Raw genomic sequence first — 18,234 nt, 5'->3', positions numbered from 1 at the left:
AACCTAGAACTCCTTAACTTATGGCCTGAACCACCAGACCAACCATAGGTTGGTGTTATTATTCGAAGGTATTCAGTATATATACATTTAGACTACAAAATCATGATGCCCCACCTGAAATTCTATATTTTCATTATTTAATGCATGCCGAATTTCTTAAACCGAATTCCTATTTGAGAAATGAATTATACACGTATGTATACCGTTCCGAACTACTGTCGAATAAGAAACTGTTGATCGGATTTTTGACTCAGTCCGATCTATTCAAATCCGTATAATTTCTGTATGTTTACCGTCAAAACTTTCATGCTTATCTCGAATTGCTAACTACGCGTCATACGGTCATAGTTTGTTTAATATTTTAACCCGCCCTTTCCGGAAAAAGCAGACAAGTACGAGGCTATTTTAGACAATTAAGAAAATTCTATAAACTGACACTAAGGTGCATCCTAGTGTGTTATTCAACAACACACCACAGGCCTTGAGAACGCAAAAAATAAAACCCTAGAAAAAGATAATAAAATAAAATCATCTCTCTCGTCCATTCCTCTAGAAAACCCTCTTTCTTCTGCTTTCAACTTTCTTGTTTTCGTTATTTTCAGCTGTCTCTTGTTTTCGTTTTCTTTGTGTTTCAGGGAAGGAAGAAGATATTCAAGAAGATATCTGTAATGGTTTTTGACATTCCCCAAAATTAGGGTTTTGTTTGACTGTCTTACAGAAGAAAACAACGGTAGATTTTCTCACTCGATCTTTTCTACTATTGTTTACTATCATGACATTTTTTTTTGTTTGAAGCACATTTCTTTTCTTGTTTGAACGTGTTTGATTATTTCCTTAAATTTTCATGGGGGTTTAGGTTTGTCGAAGCTCAGAATTTAGGGTTTTTGATACTAAAAAGTGAGGCTACTGGAATTTCTGAATGCGGTGTTATATGACTGCGAATTAATTATAAATCTGGGTTTTGCTCATAAAGCTTAGATAGGTCTGGTTCTGCTCATAATATGGTCATTGGAGATTCCCTAGAGTTTAGTAATTCATAAGTCAACAACCCGGCTTTTTTTATTAAGCTCGTTGGATTCATTTAGTTCTGTTTGGCGTTTTGTATTGTGTTTAGTGTTATTTTCGGATTTTGTTGAGCGGTTTGATATTGGGTTTCACTATGATCTGTTGAAATCCCAGTATAGGTTTTGTCAGTGGTGAATATTGAGGAAGGCTGATTAGCACCATACCCATAGCTAGTTGGTGCTATGCCAAGCATTTGCTTTCTCTCTTTTCTCTCTTTCATGCTTGTTCTTTTTTCATGATACAGTACTACTCAGTTGCTAGTGTTCTGATTTTTTATTTTTTTTACTTTTGGAGATATTTTACTGATCTGGTTGTTGCTGTTGTAAACTATATTAAAGCTTATGATTTCCATTATTGAAGTATGCTGAATTACTTGTATGTAAAGCAGGTTAGTGCAAGACTAGGTTGAGCAAGCAAGGTGGGGGAAGATGTCGAGTCAATATCCGGTAGTCGACAACAAGCCAATCGATCAGTGGAGGGTGACCGAGTTGAAAGAAGAGCTAAAAAGAAGGAAACTTATCACAAAGGGTTTAAAAGATGATCTTGTAAAGAGATTGGATGATGCATTACGCATGGAGAGGGATGTGACCGAGGAAGATGCAGCAGTTAATGATGATAATGACTCCTGTATTGAAGAAGTACGTCAGGAAACACAAATTGAGCATGAAGGTGGTATTACAAAACCAATGGAAACTGAATCGGTTGAAGATAGTAGGGTTCATGGAGACGAAATTCAAAAGGTCGATGAAAGTGGAACCACTGTTCAAATTGATGAAGAACGGAATGCCATTGCAAAACCAATGGAGACTCAAATGGTTGAAGATATTAGGGTTCATGATGTGGATAATGCTCCAAAGGTAGATAATAAGACAACTGCTGACTTCGATGATCAGCGAGGAGATGTAAAAGCAAACTGCACGGAGACTCGAACCGTTGAAGATGCTGGGTATCACAATGGTTATAGAACTGAAGAAGTCGATGAGAGTGCATCCGCTGTTGACGTAGATAAGAGTTCCAAAAGTCTGGATAAGAGTAGAGCTCAAGGTGAAGATTTAATCAGTTCTGTAGGAATGTATGAGGAGTCTGTGGTTCATTCAGTTTCCGTGGAAACGAGTATCTCAGTTAATGAAACTGTGGTGATTACCCAGACAAAGTTCAGCAAAGAGGAGTCGAATGAAAATCAGGTAAAGAATGAGGATTCAAAGGATCCTCGTGATGCTGTTTTTACTGTTTCTCATTCACATAACCAGGTATCTGAGGCCGACCCTACTTTAGGGTTTCAAGTAAATGACTCTATTTCTTCTGATTCTATAACAATTGATAAACAGAATGTACTAAAGGATTCTTTGAATGCTAATGATTTCAATTTAGAACCCAAAGTTGCTCAGCCACAGATGGTCGAACCATCATCCAGTGAAGTTCCTCCTAAAGGTGGGGTTTTTCATCCACTGGATGAACCTGGTCCGTGTGAGCTAGATGATACCCGCAATGCGATTAATGTTGACCCTAGCAAAAAAATTGATAGTGCAGATGGTGGATCTTCAGAAAAACTATATTTAGATCAAAGTCCAGGGGATGATCTGATGGAAGAGGATGTATTGGAGAGTAAGAACATGGACTCCCATCATATTTCCGATGGTGTGGGAGATGATAAGAAGGAAATGCATATTGTAAAAGAAGGAAGTTCTTTTGATGCTTCAGATTCTGCTGTGTCTAATGACAAGAATATTTCTACTAAAGATTATAAGAGTGAGGCTGCTCCTGAGAAAAGAAAATTAGAAGGTACACTGCACATGTTATTTTCTGCTGTGAACTTCTCTTGGTTGTGCTTTCTTCCATGTTAGGCTTTTTGCTGACTATATTTGGTAGTTCTTCTGCGAAAATTATGTCTAATGTCTTATTTTCGAAGATTAGTAGAGTAAGCTTAAGTGGATAGATTAGTAATTTTTTCTATATTGAAGACATGAAAACTGTGGTTGTTATTGTTTTTTTATGTGATGTTTCAATATTTGCAGTGCGAAATGTTGCCACTGGGTTAGGGTTTAGACATTCAGATAATAGAAGCAGAGATGTGACTTTCACATCTCCAGAGTACTAGACCCATGTTGTATATCCTTTTTAGATTAAGACCTTATTACTTGTAGCATTCCTTGAGTGGTGAGCATACATATATACCTTATCTTTTTTTTCTTCAAATTATTTATCATTCTTAACGTAGTTCGGTAGTTCTTATCCGAAAAAATGTTTAATTTTCTATTTTCTGAATTTTGACTAGAGACTTGGTATACACGCATTAGTGGAAAAAACTTACAGACTTAAAAATCTCATTTGTGTAATTCAAGTCAAAACTCGTCAGACAATGAAGTATGGATGGCTTCACATTTCTCTAAAAGTTGGATAGCTGTTTACATGTTCCTATCTGCATGGCATATTAAAATGAGCATGCTTCTTAGTGGATGTTCTCACGTGTTTTGTTCAATATTATTTTAACATTTTCTAAGATGTTTTGTATTTATCATCTGTTGGTGTAGGTCAAAAAGTAGTGGAGAGCAATGAACCTCCTAAGAGGCAGCGTAGGTGGAATTCAGAAGCCCCAAAAGTTTCTGAACAGCCAACCTCCATTCTCACACCTTCAGCGACTCCAAAAGGCACGTTCCAATCTGTTACTCCAAGACGCAATTTCACTAGGTCGGACTCAGCAGTTAGTAGGGGTGCAGACGCCCCAAAGGAGCGTGTTGGTAAGTCTTCATCAGTTTGGGTGTGTTATTTTGCAAATGAGTAAGAAATAGTTTCTCGTACTTGAATTGAATGAATTTTTTTCCCACATTTCCAGTTCCGCCATCATCGAAACCTCCAACTGATTCCCTTAGAATCGATCGCTTTCTACGCCCGTTCACTCTAAAAGCAGTGCAGGAGCTTCTAGCAAAAACTGGATCTGTCTCCAGTTTCTGGATGGACCCAATTAAGACCCACTGTTATGTTACGGTACACATTCCTGCTACTCTCTTTCTGTCTCTCTCCACAGTGTCACTTTTAAGACCAAGTAATCATGTGGCTTGAAGCCTTGATCTTGTTACGGTTATAGTCTCAAATATATTTTTTGGACTCGGTTTATGTTTATCATCCGCGGCGATTGAAGCCAAGGGAAAGTTATTGAGTGGTCCTGCACACAAAGGTGATAGTTCGTATAGCTACACCACTGATCCTTGGATCAGTTAGACTATGAGTTTGATTTAGCCGTTATTCTGGCTTATCTCCATGTGTTCGGTCTTTCTAGAAAGGAAGTTGTGATGTTTAGTTTGTCACCCCGGACTGCTGAAGCTAATACAGCCCACATGCTTTTATTTGTTTGTAATTCTTTGTGCAGGTTCATGTGATTATGGATGTGATTCTTGCATCATGGTTTTATACTGTTGGATCTAATGTTACACCCTAACCACAATTTTAAATTTTGGTTGTTGCAGTACTCATCAGTGGAAGAAGCAAAAGATACTCGAAATGCTGTGTATAATTTGCAATGGCCTACAAATGGTGGACGGCTACTGGTGGCCGAGTTTGTCGACTCGCAAGAAGTGAAAATGAGGGTTGAAGCTCCACCTCAGTCCCCAGCAACACGTGCAGCTGTCAGCTCCAGCCCAGTCACACCTCAGGCACCGTCACCTTTTGCAACCAAACATTCACCTCGTCAGCATCTACCCAAGGGGCAGCTCCCACCACCCCCACCACTCCCCCTCCCGCCACCTCCACCACTATCACATCCACCTCCAGCTAGGGAACAGCTTCCGCTTCCACCTCCACCCCCACTTAGGGAACAGCTTCAGCTTCCACCTCCACCCCCACTTAGGGAACCGCTTCAGCTTCCACCTCCACCCCCACTTCCCGTTAATATGGATGTTCCAATCCTTACCCTTGATGATCTTTTTAAGAAAACCAAAGCCACTCCTCGTATCTACTACTTGCCATTGTCAGAGGAACAAGTTGCTGCGAAGCTTGCAGCTCAAGGAAAAAACTCCAAGTGAAATGTGCATGTGCTCAGAGAATCGCCATGAGTTACTCTGATGCAGTTGGAATCTTTATAAATGTTGGTTAAGTTTGGTATGTATGGCGTTATAGTTTATATTAAATTAATATCATTGCAGGTCTAAAGGTGTTTCTTGTAAGCAGGCAAATTGTTGGCCTTGGTTATTTGCTCAAGGAGATCAGGATCGTTCGTTAGAGCTTCTTTTTATTTGGCGTGATTAAGCCAAGTAGGGTTTTGTTTAATGTTCTTTTTGACAACGAAGAACATTATTTCGGGTCTAAGAAACTCGAGGGAGGAGCCTCAGTTGATTGGTTACAGTTGACTGTAAAAACCTAAAAATTGTGTTTCTGGGTTGTCTCTTCAACCATGGTTGTTATGTTGTCGTACTTAAATACATTAGTTTGTATGGATCTGAATTCCTGATTTGTCAATATTGTAGCTGATAGGTTTTATAAACCTAATATTGGATCATCTCTGCTGCAATTCTTATGCCTTCATTTACTTTTATGTGACATGATTATATACATATTTTTATATGTAGTTTCTTGATCAAACAACAAAAATTTGTTGGTTAGGTTCAGTTTAGATCTCCTGAAAACAAGAACTCTCTAGGTCTGCCTGGAGGTGCCTTTCTGAGTTGCGAAAATCTAAATTCGTTATTGCTTTGGCAGTGCATTTAGTAGTCTGTTGTTGTGGGCTCAAGATCATACTCGCGCCTCAGGTTTGGTAACTGGTAAGTACCAAGCATTCCGCTAGAAGTAATTTATCATCCAAAGTACAAACCAATGTTGCCCATGAGTCTGAATTTCAGGCCAAATAATTTTCTTTCGGTAACTTTGCCAACTTCTTCTGAATTTAATCCGGAGTCCGGACTCCGGAGACAAGTTCGCCCGAGGAGTAATTTGGTAATTTTCTTATCTTTATGTAAGGTAATTTGGTCTTTTCCTCTCGCATTAAGCTGTCCCTTATCATATCAATTCAGGTTGATATAACTTGGGTACTCCCCGAAACCAGGGTTCCATTATAAACCCTAAAACCATATTCTGTATCATTTCTTCTTCTTCTTCTTCTTTTTCCATTATAGATTCGCTGCCGGCTTCAGAGAAGTGACAATCGAAATCTCCATTTCCGTTTCTCTTGAAGTAAGCAAAGATGGTGGTCGCAAAGAAAATGGTACGAAAAGAAATATTCTTCCCTTTTCCACGTTTTAGGTTTTTCTGTTTATGTTTCAGGGTTTGATTGATTTGGATCTATATTTGTTTTGGTTGGTTTTCGCAGAAGAAGACTCATGAGAGTATTAACAACAGACTTGCTCTTGTGATGAAGAGTGGGAAGTACACCCTTGGTTACAAAACAGTCCTCAGGACTCTCAGGAGCTCCAAATGTAATTATCCCTTTGTTCACTTTTCATGTGATTTTCGGTGTTTTTGTTGGTTTATTGAAAATATTTTTGTTTTGAGGATTAGGGTTACTGATTTAATAGTAATTTCTTGCAGCAAAGCTCATAATTATCTCAAACAACTGTCCTCTCTTGAGAAAATCTGAGATTGAGTACTATGCTATGCTTGCCAAGGTTGGAGTTCACCATTTCAATGGAAGTAAGTAGTCTATCCGATCTTTTTGTAGTCTACATGTCCATTGTATTTCTTCTTTTTGTGACTGTGCAGTATTATTTCAGCTACTTTTATTGATTGTTTTTGCGGTGTTGTCTGTTTCTTATGTGTTTGTGATGTACAATACGACTATTAAAAAACCTTCATTTGATTAGGTGGAGGTTAAGAGTTTCTTATATACATGGCCAAGGCCTGACATGTTAGCGTTGGATATGGTTAATAGATGTCCCCTTGGTGAAATGATACATTTAAACAGTTAAGCTTTAGTTTTTGAGAAGAATGCCACGGATCAGCAAAAAAGAGCCTCATTTGCATTTTTCAAAAGTCAGTTACCATTAACAATCTTTTGCCCTGCAACTAATGATTTTATTTAGCAGAGATGCATGTTGCCTTCATTCCCAGGGTGTACTGCTATAGGTTGTTGTTTGAGTCCAGTCATAGCATAGTCTAATGTGTGCTGAAGTTTTCTAACTCTGTTGCTTTTATTCGTTTTGAGGTTTCATATTTCTGGGTTTTTTTTTTTTTTTCCATTCCTTTTGACCTTTTGAGGTAGTTTGGGGGCCATTTTGGTGAACTTCTAGTGCTTGCATAAAGTAGATGTTCTTCCTAAAAAAATGACTGATAATGTCTCCTTGGAGTTGTTTCTTCAGATATATCTCTTTTTTTGGTGCCGTTCCAGTTATCTTGTATATCTTTCACGCCACTGATACATTTTTATCCTTCTGGGTTGTTTCAGACAATGTCGACTTGGGAACAGCTTGTGGGCGATACTACCGTGTATCATGCCTGAGTATCATCGATCCAGGTGAGACATAAATATCCTTTTTATTCAATTCCATGTGTTTACTTGATCTTTTTCTTTTGCCTTACACTTCTTTTCCTGTGTTTGTTTCCCAGGTGATTCTGATATCATCAAAACTCTTCCTGGTGACCAGTAAGCGGAGAAAGCTAGGGTATCCATTCACTTGATTCAGATTTTCCTTCTGGTCATCTCTTTTTCTCCTTTTCCCCTATTTAGCTTAAGTTGAGTCACAGTTGAATTGAATCGAATCAAACTTTGTAGGTTTATTTCAAATCTGTAAGGCCGGAAGTACACATAGATACAATGGTTTTGGAAAGTGAAAGTATGCTCTTGCACTTTATGAATATCGTGTGAGACTATCTTTTTTGTTTGTGTTTGTCCATTTCAGCCTAGAAGTTTCCAAAATCGCCAGTCTTCTGGTCATTAGTACTTTATCCAAAATTGTTGCTGTTAGCATTCAGTGGTGGTGTAAACTGCCTAACCCTCACCTGAGCTTAGTGTTTGCCATAAGCTGTATTGGTGCTAGATTTGTTTGATGGGAGTTGTTAAGAATTTTTCCATGTCTTTATATACTTCCTATTTGCAAATCATCTAAGAAGCCCTTTTGCCTCATTAGTGCTTTGTGGAGTCTTCGGACTGTGAATCAAATATTTTTCTATCACTTTATCTTTGTTATTCTTGAAGAGGCATGTCTTACCACTCTAGTATGATAAGTTAGAAAGGTCGGAGGATTTAACCCTCGTGTGGAGTAGGCCACCATGTGTTATCTCTTCGCTCTGGCTTGTGTACTATTTTCTCTTGATAATCTGTCTATAGATCTCTTCTTGTGTTAACAGTTTGATCCTCTTGATGTTTCGGCGTATATTTTAGTTGTTAAAACCATGGTCATGCTTACATGTGAACAACTGCATTAGCTACTTGTAGGAAGCATTATTTAAATCATAATTTATAAGTCTCTACTGCGATTATTTAAATCATAATTTATAAGTCTCTACTGCGATGATATGAGCATAAACCCGACCAACAAGGTTTACTGAAGCTAAGCCGTTGCACAGGCATCAAGGGCACTGAATCATCGATTAAAAACTAAACAAAGAAAATGAATATCATCACCTCCTTTTCCAAAATATTTTAAGAGCCACTATCCACCCGCTTTGACAAACACGCTGGCCAAACAGACGACACGCTGGCCAAACAGACGACTAGTTTGGAGCACTACATGTACAACCCACCAATCCCACGTAAAGCTAGAATGAGATTCTAACATAAACCGAGGAAAATTTGGATTATTTTTGAGTAGTTGTCCAAAGAATGTAATTAAACAAAAATGAGGACTTTAAACAAAGATACGGAAGATATGAGAAAAAAGAGGCCAGTAAAAATCCACAAAAATTTATGTAAAATATTTTAATCATGATATTATTAACTGCTACAAAACATCTCAAAATGTCATCGTTATTCTTCAGAGCTTAGCCTTTCTAACCCTAGCTAGACTAGTTTGATTAACTATGCACCGGCCGAACTGAAACTATTGGCAGTCGAAAAAGATTTGATTTTCTATAGTCATTTGGTTGACACATCCCACGTACTCTCCCCTCTGGCAACGATGAAGCTAGTATCAGTGGTTGTGAACAGTTTCTCAAGATTTCACCGTCAAAGTCTTGTTTTCCTTCTCTCGTCTCATGAATCTGACATTGTGGTAATGACGATGATGGTTGTTCTGATGACAATAATGGCCTAAACCGCTGTCGAATATGATGGAGTGGGTCAGCCGAAGGCCTCTCTACTTTCTCTGCTTCTTCCTCTTCATCCGATCCTTGTTCTTGTTCGGATGATACCCCATCACTTTCATCATCATCCTTCTTATTATCCTCATTATTTTTTTCATCTTTATCGTCATTATCAAAATCAACTAAATCATTTATATCTACATTGTCTTCTTCCTCCTGTTCTTCTTCCTCCTCGTCTTCTTCTCCTTCAATGTCATCAGTTGTGGGAGTAGTAGAAGACGTATCATTGGGAGGAGGATGAATAGTGAGATGATTCATATGCATTAGTTGAAGAGTAAGACGGCCATTAGATCTATGAGCCCTAAAATACTCATGATGCTTCACATTAACCTCTTTTATAACCAATCTTCCATCTTTATATGATCTCTTCAGTACCCATGGCATATGACATGGTAAATTCTCTGTTCTTGCGAGTAATGGTATCGGTGGTGGAAACTCCCTCCTTATTCCCGACCTTTGATTTCTTACAATGATCACATTCTTTCTATGATCATAAAAGGGTTTCTCTGTAGTCTCTTCCTCTTCCTGCTTGTGATGATGATTCGTGACAGGGGTTTCATCAGTTGAAACTGTAACATCATCATCAACGCTATGAAAAGAAGATGATGATGAAGAAGAAGAACAACAAGGAGATATAGATACAGGAGAAGATGGAGATGTACAAGAAGATGAAGCTGATGACGATTGAGGTGAGATATTGAATCTGTTGATCATAGATGAATGATTATGATTTAATGGAGATGTTAATGATTTAAGACCTGTTTCTTCTTCCTGTGAATTTGTAGCTGTTTCCATTGTAGTTGAAGAGGAAAAAAGGGGTGGAGATCTAGACTTGAATAAGATCGATGAGAAAAAGTGCATGGTCTTATATAAAGGAAAGAAAAAGAAAAGGGGGAGATGATTTCTAGAGACAGAAAAAATTAGTTGGAAATAGAGAGAGATAAGAGGATGACTGACTAAAGAGAGGATTTGGAATTATCAAAAATTAGGTTTGCATGGCATGCAAAAGAGACACCCTGGTTATGGCCTATCTATCTCTCTGTATTCTATAAATAACAAAACAAAACAAAACAAGTTAAGAGATTCTCTTTTTAGAGAAGAACAGAGAAGAGAGTTATTGATATTGAGAAGAGCAAAGGTGTATTGAAAGATGAGAGGAAGGAGGATGAGATGACAGCTAATAACAATTGGGGTCATGAAACGGCTGTAATTATTTCTCTGTGTTGGCAAGAAAACCAATTTTCTTCTAAATTTAACAGCAACTCCTGCAGTCAAAAATAATAATATTGAGTAATATCATTAAAATGGTTATATTTACATAAATTTCGAACAACCAATTAGGATAAACATCAAACACCAAATATAGAAATTATGGACTATTACTAGATAGCTGTTATATTCTGTCCTTTATTTTTTCTGGACCTAATTTTGGTTGGTATGGGTCTCAATAAGAAATATAGCAGAATTATGCAATCTACTGAGATGAAGAGAAGTATGTAGATATCCAGTTTTATCATCTTTGTAACACTACCGGAATCGAATTTACTAGCATAGCAAATATGTACTTACAAATTATAAATCCCCTAAAATCCTCCTCTCCTCCTAATCTTCACCTCTCTCAAGTCACAACTGTAGATCAGAGAAATATTTTGAGCTCAAATGTCTATCCATGATCCATGCATTTACCAATTAACCTTTTAACTAAAGTAACAGATAAAAAATCTTTTAACTCTTTTTTATGTTGCTGGTGTTGTCGTTGAAGATTGTGTGCATGCATATGGGTCAGGAGGAGTTAACAAAATCCATACGTGGCAGAATCAAAGGTCAGAATCTGATCAACAAAGTCTGCGAACTTACAAGTTACAACTTACAACTATGCACACCCTGTAATCAACTAGGAAGATTTTCCTCACTTTAAAATCCTAAATAAAGCTAACAGAATATTCATAATCACCTATATTGACTAAAATAATCCTTTAAATAAGTCGTAATTAGGCATATCTAATCAAGTTCCAGGGGTATGGTTAGTAATTTTCCACTAAAACACCAACTGGAATCAGAGCTTAGCAGAAGATTCCCGGGTCCCACTGGGTACCATACTTGGTGAGTAATCCTCGAGAATAAGAAGAAAAAAAAGGAGGAAAATTTGTTCCAAATTAGGCATTTTTAAGGAAAGAAAAGAAGGAAAACGAGATTACCTGAAAATGATGAAGAATCGTATCCAGACCTTTCTCTGTTTCCCTCAACTGTGGATACACGAATCCTGGAGGGAAGCAAGCAAAAACTGCAGACAAAATAAGAATAAACAATTGAAGCACACATTCTGGAATAAGTTTGGTTTAATCCATGCCTACATATAAAAAAAAGAACTTCAAAATTCGGTTCCAAGATTTTCGTACAAATCCAATACTAAATGTCACCGACATTGGAATTCAGAAACAAGTGTTTTCAACACCCAGAGAGATTCCATCCAAAGAAAGGCAAACTACCAAAGATGTTCAAATCGCTATACCCAATTGAATCAAATTGCACATACATAAGTGATTTTTTTATCAAGAAAATTATCTTGCGACCAAATCGATTAAGCCACTGAAATTGAAGTAATAAAACATGCTACATCAAAACCCGGTTCTTCCAATCACCGAAGAATATACAGAATAGTAAAGAAGAAGAGGTTGTGCTATTAGTTTACGTACCCCAAGTGAAGAAGACATAACTCTTGGGTATAGAGAGAAAGAAAGAGGAACAACCGAACTGAAAGTTGTAGAGAGAAAAAAATTTGACCACTCGATATATAAGATACGCTACGACCATCCTCCGCGTATATGCTCCGGTGGGACCAAGTGAAACTGAATCTTGACATGGGACCCACACCACCGTAGAGCACAATAGATTTGGGAGTCTTAATATCGTAAACGTGTCTTTGTTTTATGACTTTGACTATTCGTTTGATGGTTTTGCACGACAGCTAATCCCTTTTCTTTTTATTTTCTGTATAGGTTTATCGACTCATAATCATTAATTAATTAACACTAGTTTGAAACCCGTGCTACACACCGGGACTGATGGAATTTCTTACACCGTTGGATCATGTTCACTGAGACGGGGCTTCGTCCTGCACCCGTCCTAATAAAATTTCTAATAAGCTATCATAGAATTACTATCCAACATATTGACAATAAACATTTAAAACTTTCAAATAATCAAATGTACGATACTATTATAATTAAAAGATTTCACATGGTTTTGAAAACCAATTTCAAACAATTTAATAAAACATTAATCAATTCGACAAATAAACAAAAATAAATAGATCTAGATAATCTCAAAAATAAAACAATTTAAACTCTAAATACTAAATCACTAAACCTCATTCAAAATCTTACATATTAAAAATAAATATCTTCGCTTATCAGTAATTCTTATTTATAAGTAAATATTTCATTGCCATCTCCATCTATTTCGACCAACGGTGGCATCTTTGGATCCCTTTCTCCCAATTCACCATTATGATTATCGTCGCTCTCAATAATGTTGTGCTTTCACCTAATCTAGTATTTAATTTGTGTTATGCACCAAGCACGATGATATTTGATCCCATTTGGTGGGGCGGGTTTTGTCCCACAACCGTCCCAGAAAGGATCCCAATTAATAATTGCATTGTATAATGAAAACATATATTATCATTTGGTAGATTAACAGTTGGAACCAAATTCACCAACTACGTATTGTTTAAAGTATTGGAGATAAATAAAATACTTGTGAAAAATTATACCAACATTTGAAATTAGTAAGTAGTTCATGACATTGCCAACATCAGTACAATTGGTAGTTAATTTTTTTTTAGAGCATTCGTCTTTTCAAAAATAAAAACGCTATTAATATAAAATATATTGCAAATTCTAAATAGTGCAAAGCATATGAAGTGCTTCCCGTCAAAGAGTACGTAATCAAGAAAATGTACTGATATGTCGTTCGATATATCAGTAAAATGGATTGTAAACTCTAAATAGTGCAAAGAAAATGAGGTGCTTCCCGTCAAAAAGGACATAATCAAGGATATTTACTGATATGTATTAAAAATCATACTCACTATATAGTTGTATCGATATCTCATATTAGAGACACTAAAAAAAAGCGCGGTATTAATAAAAAATAGATAACAAACTCTAAATAGTGCAAAACATATAAAGTGCTTCCCGTCAAAGAAGGTGTAATCAAAGAAATGCACTGATAAAGCTTTCTTCAGAAATCATATACTTGTGTTAAGAATTAAGTGACCAACTCAATTACTCTTCCAAACTCCAACTTCTTGTACTTTTTTGCTAAGTCCATGATCTAACTTTTGTAGTTAAAAGAAAAATCACTCTCAATGTATAGTTGTATATCTGACATTAAAGGCAATAAAAAGACATAATATTAATATAGAATTAGATTACTAACTCTAAATAGTGCAAAGCATATGAACTGCTTCCCGTCAAAAAATGTCATCAAGGAAATACACTGATATATCTTTGTTCTGAAATCATATACTTTCGCTAAGGCAAATTCAAATGGTCTTCCAGGCTCCAACTCCATGCAGTGATATGATAATCACACCAACCATATAGTTCTATTGATATATGATATTAGAGAAACAGAAAATACACACACTATATTGATATGAAATAGATTGCTAACTCAAATTTATGCAAAGCATATGAAGTGCTTCCCGTCAAAGAATAGGTAATCAAGAATATGCACTAATATATCTTGCCTAAATTATATATTTGTACATAATTTAATCAAAGGTACGTGATATATATAGAAGCATGGTTGCGAATTTTAGAAAAATATAGTATTTTAAAACTCGATGGAAGTGGCGGTGAGATACTTTGAAGATTTTAACTTCTATTATATGCATGTCCAAGATACTGGAGCAAGAACCGTGAAGAAACCCGACACAAAAAATTGTGTCCAGTCCCGTATCCAATGGTACCCGGATGGACGCGGACCCATCAACAACCCTACAGTCCATGGCATGTGTCCTTTTGCTTATGCTTCATAAACAACAACCAAAATCCTTGCTAATTTTATCACTTCCTCTAAAAATAAATATTTTTGCAATATATATTCACCAAATTATTTTAGCAATAAAAGAATTCCTTAATTTTTTTTTTACAGTATTCTACTCTTATATTTTGCAAGATTAAAAATAATTATAGCTCGCTTTAGGGTGTAAAATTTTGAAAAATGTTATCTAAATAAGCGCGTTCATATTCGTATAAACAATAACTCATAGTATATGTTACAGTAGTTAAAGAACGGATTAAAAGACTTATTAAATAAAAAGATAGAGAAGCAACATAATATTATTAGGAATACTGACACTTAAATAATTATACGAAAGAAGATTAATAAGTACTAAATCAAGTGTACTTGAAGAAACTAAATTTGCTCCCACTTGGGGAGGCGGGGCTTCCCCCGCACCCATCCCAGAAAGGGTTCCAATTAATAATTATAGTGCATAACGAAACCATCAATTCTAATTTAGTATATAAGCAGTTGGAACTAAATTAATCAATTACATACTGTTTAAAGTTTTCGAGATTAATAGATCCTCTAAAAGAAAATACTTTTGGAAAATCATATCGACTTTTGAAATCATTAAGTAATTCATGACATTACCAACATCAGTACTCTAAAAATAATCGGTAAGGATAGATTTGAAGTCATTTAATCCAGTAACACTACAACGAAACTTAGTCTTGCTAGATTTTAGAATACTCATTTCTTGCTTAATCCATGTTGGAAACTTAAAAGTAAAGAAACAAAGTCATAATAATATTCTGCCTCAAAACTCCAATAATGGCTTTCAGTCCAGCCAAATATTGTTCGTACTTCACCCGTTATACACTCCCCACGTACCTTACAACCATATCATATACTTGTGTTAAGAATCAACCCACCAACTCAACTGCTCCTCCAGGTTCCAACTTCATATAGTTAAATGAAAAAGAAATACTAAAAAGAATCACCCACTATATAGTTGTATCAATAGTTATATTAGATACACTAAAAGGAAACACGATATTAATATAAAATAGATGGAAAACTCTAAATATTGCAAAGCATATGAAGTATTTCCCATCAAAGGAAATATAATGAAAACTCATGTACCTACGTCAAGAATCAAGAAACCAACTCAACTCACTGTAGTTAAATGAAAAGTCACACTCGTTGTATGGTTGCATCAATGCCTGATATTAGAAAGATATTAGAAAAAATGATATTAATATAAAATCAGTTGCCAACTCTAAAAAGTGCAAAGCATATGGAGTGTTTCCTGTCGAATAAAGATATATCAGTGCTTCAACTTCTTGTAGTTAAATGAAGAATCACACCCACTATATTGTATTAATCAATATATGATATTATAGACGCTAAAAAAGTGATATTAATATAAATAGATTGACAACTTTAAATAGTACAAAGCATACGAAGTACTTCCCATTGAAGAATATGTAATCAAGGAAATGCATTGATATGTCTATCTTTACAAATCATACATATATATATAGACTTGCTTTAAGAATCAAGTAGACAACTCAACTCGTTGTAGTTAAATGAAAAATCACACTCTATAATTGTATCAATACCTGATATTACTGTCACAAAAAAAAGGTATATAAAATCGATTGTCAACTCTAAAATGTGCAAAGCATATGAAGTGCTTCCCGTAAAAGAATATGTAATTGAGGAAATGCGTTGATATATCTTTATTCGGAAATCATATACTTGCGTTAAGAATCAAGTGTCCAAAACAAATGTTCCTTAAAAAATCACACTCATCATATAGTTGTATTAATAGTTACAATGGAGATACCAAAAAGAAACATGATATTCATATAAAATAGGTTGTAAACTCTAAAAAATGCAAAGCATATGAAGCGCTTCCCGTCGTAAAAGTCGTAATCAAGGAAATTCACTGATATATCTTTTTCCAGAAAACATATACTTGAGTTCAGAATTAAACAACCAACTCCTTATAATTAAACTATGGTTGATATGCAATTTTTTATTTAAGGAAAAGGCTTTGTATCTCAGTATTTTAACCCAAAATTATTAAGAGAGAGAGAGAGTAGGGACCTACTTCCGCACGCATCAATACTGATGATAGAAAGCATAAATCCCAAAATCATTGGGCGTCAACGTAGCATTGTTGTTTCTTGTAATAATTTTATGAAAAACAAAACAAAAAAAAGGATAATTGGATAATAAGGTATTTAACATACAAATTTCTAACTAAAGAAGATTTTGATTATCTGAGGAGAATCTTGATCGTTTTAAGCTGCCCCGGCCAATGGAAGGAGGGTAAGCTCCTTGAATTATTCCGTATCTGATATGTTGAGATTTGCATGTACTCTCGTTCCCATAATGGATAAATGGAGAGATATCTCCTATGATTATTCACATTTGTGGAAGTTCAATCTAAAATTATTTTTTTCCCAAACATAGAATATATAGTTTTGAATGTTATCCCTACCTTAAAAATTTTCAGAAATATTTTTGTAGCATGGAATCACTTAACTAAACAGCGGAAAGCTCCCATAGGGTTTGTCTCGCCAAAATTGCATTGTACGTTGTATCCAATAATTATAAGATGAATCCATGTATTATAGGTGAGAGTTGACTTTGGAAAATAGTTACTCAATTTCAATTGTTTAGCTGAATAACTATACTTGGTTGCATTGAGTTATTAATACCCATTCAATGAATTATAGGATGAGATAGTGCATCCGACCACACACGTCTTTTGAATTACATGAAAAGTACGTACTTTTAAAAGTTCTTTTTGTTCACCGTGAAGTAGGGTATCTAAGCAAGCCGTATTAGTGGGTTGTACTACAAATAATATGTTTACATAGTAAGTAGCCCGTTTCACATTTGTTGTTTTTTTGTTAATTATTTTTCTTAATTAAGTTTTACTTTCTTCATATATTAGTGTTTCCTGAGTTAGTGCAACTCAATTTTATTATCAAATGATGAATTGTATATGTACACATTGCGGTTGAACGGTGAATTGCATTTGTAGTCATAAAAAGTTAGAAGAAAAACAATGCCTTAAATTACAGCTCAGCTCAATAGTGCTTATTCCCAAGTACGTACAAATTTTTTCATTGTATCCACTACTAATTTAAAGCAAAAATTAACACTATAAAATTGTTCTACGTATTTGATTTGCATTTGTTTTTAGTAATTCTGACCATCATTTGTTGTCTATTTTGTTTTTTTGTATTCCATTTTGTTTTGAGCATAATAAGCTTTTCCAACGTTCAAAATGAGGCTAGCCTACGTAATATTTTTAGTAATATTTTTAAATTTGTACATAAGTATAATAGGAATTTTTACATTTCAATTAATTGAAAAAAATGCATATAAACCATGAAGATATATTTCTTGCATGTTGATCAACCTTACCCAAGTTCAACAAAACAACCTATCACGATTATATATTAGTCTCTTCCTAGTAAAACTCGTGGTATTACTGGGTACCGGGTTATGCAACAGGAACTTGGTTGATTATATCATAATACTATTTGACTGTAGATAATTGGATAATTTAATATTTCAAAAACCAACTGAAAGTTGCTGTAATTCCTGGGATGCAGGAAGCGTAAAGAAAACATCATTTATATCTTAGAAAAAATAACCTAGCTTCCATTTTTATTTCTTTTCATGTACAATTCGATCTTAAAAAGATTAACCTCTCATTTGGAAATGAGATATGCTAGAAATCACATTGTTAGAAAGTGCTCAGTTAATTATGGTGGCGGCAACAACCAGTACCACTTTTGGAACATCATATATGAAATTGTTTCGTTTTTTCTTTTTAGGCAAAATCTAAACGATATGTCAGTTTTTCTGTACAATCGCACTCACCATAATCATCGCATTGTCTTC

At 35.3% G+C, this 18,234-nt stretch overlaps 3 protein-coding genes across 9 annotated transcripts; 2 read left to right on the top strand and 1 right to left on the bottom strand.

Moving 5' to 3' along the window:
* The first annotated feature begins 473 nt into the window (after window positions 1–473).
* Window positions 474–5,557, top strand: LOC113331838 (histone acetyltransferase KAT6A-like). 6 transcript variants are annotated; one of them, XM_026578485.1, is made up of 7 exons: window positions 474–730; window positions 1,454–2,249; window positions 2,394–2,496; window positions 2,596–2,847; window positions 3,597–3,803; window positions 3,899–4,050; window positions 4,530–5,557. In XM_026578485.1, the coding sequence occupies exons 2-7, from the start codon at window positions 1,494–1,496 to the stop codon at window positions 5,082–5,084; spliced, it is 2,025 nt and encodes a 674-aa protein (XP_026434270.1). In that variant the 5' UTR covers window positions 474–730; window positions 1,454–1,493; the 3' UTR covers window positions 5,085–5,557. The 6 variants fall into 6 exon arrangements, 5 of the variants coding, with proteins under 5 accessions (XP_026434270.1, XP_026434269.1, XP_026434268.1 ...); XR_003351224.1 differs by having other exon boundaries at window positions 1,454–2,847; window positions 4,530–5,160; window positions 5,230–5,557; XM_026578484.1 differs by having other exon boundaries at window positions 2,394–2,847.
* Window positions 5,558–6,097: 540 nt separating this feature from the next.
* LOC113331773 (60S ribosomal protein L30-like) lies at window positions 6,098–8,073 on the top strand. The gene is made up of 5 exons (XM_026578414.1): window positions 6,098–6,259; window positions 6,365–6,470; window positions 6,583–6,684; window positions 7,436–7,504; window positions 7,597–8,073. The coding sequence occupies exons 1-5, from the start codon at window positions 6,239–6,241 to the stop codon at window positions 7,635–7,637; spliced, it is 339 nt and encodes a 112-aa protein (XP_026434199.1). The 5' UTR covers window positions 6,098–6,238; the 3' UTR covers window positions 7,638–8,073.
* An 810-nt stretch (window positions 8,074–8,883) lies between these two features.
* On the bottom strand, window positions 8,884–12,046 carry LOC113332104 (protein FAF-like, chloroplastic). Of its 2 annotated transcripts, XM_026578777.1 has the most exons (3): window positions 11,988–12,046; window positions 11,490–11,575; window positions 8,884–10,556 (listed from the first exon to the last, which is right to left on the bottom strand). In XM_026578777.1, exon 3 carries the CDS (start codon window positions 10,150–10,152, stop codon window positions 9,004–9,006), a length of 1,149 nt encoding a protein of 382 aa, XP_026434562.1. In that variant the 5' UTR covers window positions 10,153–10,556; window positions 11,490–11,575; window positions 11,988–12,046; the 3' UTR covers window positions 8,884–9,003. The 2 variants fall into 2 exon arrangements, with proteins under 2 accessions (XP_026434562.1, XP_026434563.1); XM_026578778.1 differs by lacking the exons at window positions 11,490–11,575; window positions 11,988–12,046 and adding an exon at window positions 10,861–10,904.
* Window positions 12,047–18,234: the final 6,188 nt, after the last annotated feature.

Source organism: Papaver somniferum, unplaced genomic scaffold, assembly GCF_003573695.1.
Source record: "Papaver somniferum cultivar HN1 unplaced genomic scaffold, ASM357369v1 unplaced-scaffold_128, whole genome shotgun sequence".
Lineage (NCBI taxonomy): Eukaryota > Viridiplantae > Streptophyta > Magnoliopsida > Ranunculales > Papaveraceae > Papaver > Papaver somniferum.
This window is presented reverse-complemented; position numbering and strand designations above follow the sequence as displayed.

Bases quoted from the DNA above. Each gene is read 5' to 3' on its own strand.
- LOC113331838 (XM_026578481.1), top strand. From the start codon at position 1,494: ATGTCGAGTCAATATCCGGTAGTCGACAACAAGCCAATCGATCAGTGG. The intron at 2,848-3,596 runs GTACACTGCACA...CTGTTGGTGTAG, and splicing joins TGAGAAAAGAAAATTAGAAG to GTCAAAAAGTAGTGGAGAGC. The intron at 3,804-3,898 runs GTAAGTCTTCAT...CCACATTTCCAG, and splicing joins CGCCCCAAAGGAGCGTGTTG to TTCCGCCATCATCGAAACCT.
- LOC113331773 (XM_026578414.1), top strand. From the start codon at position 6,239: ATGGTGGTCGCAAAGAAAATG. The intron at 6,260-6,364 runs GTACGAAAAGAA...TGGTTTTCGCAG, and splicing joins TGGTGGTCGCAAAGAAAATG to AAGAAGACTCATGAGAGTAT. The intron at 7,505-7,596 runs GTGAGACATAAA...TTTGTTTCCCAG, and splicing joins CCTGAGTATCATCGATCCAG to GTGATTCTGATATCATCAAA.
- LOC113332104 (XM_026578777.1), bottom strand. From the start codon at position 10,152: ATGCACTTTTTCTCATCGATCTTATTCAAGTCTAGATCTCCACCCCTT.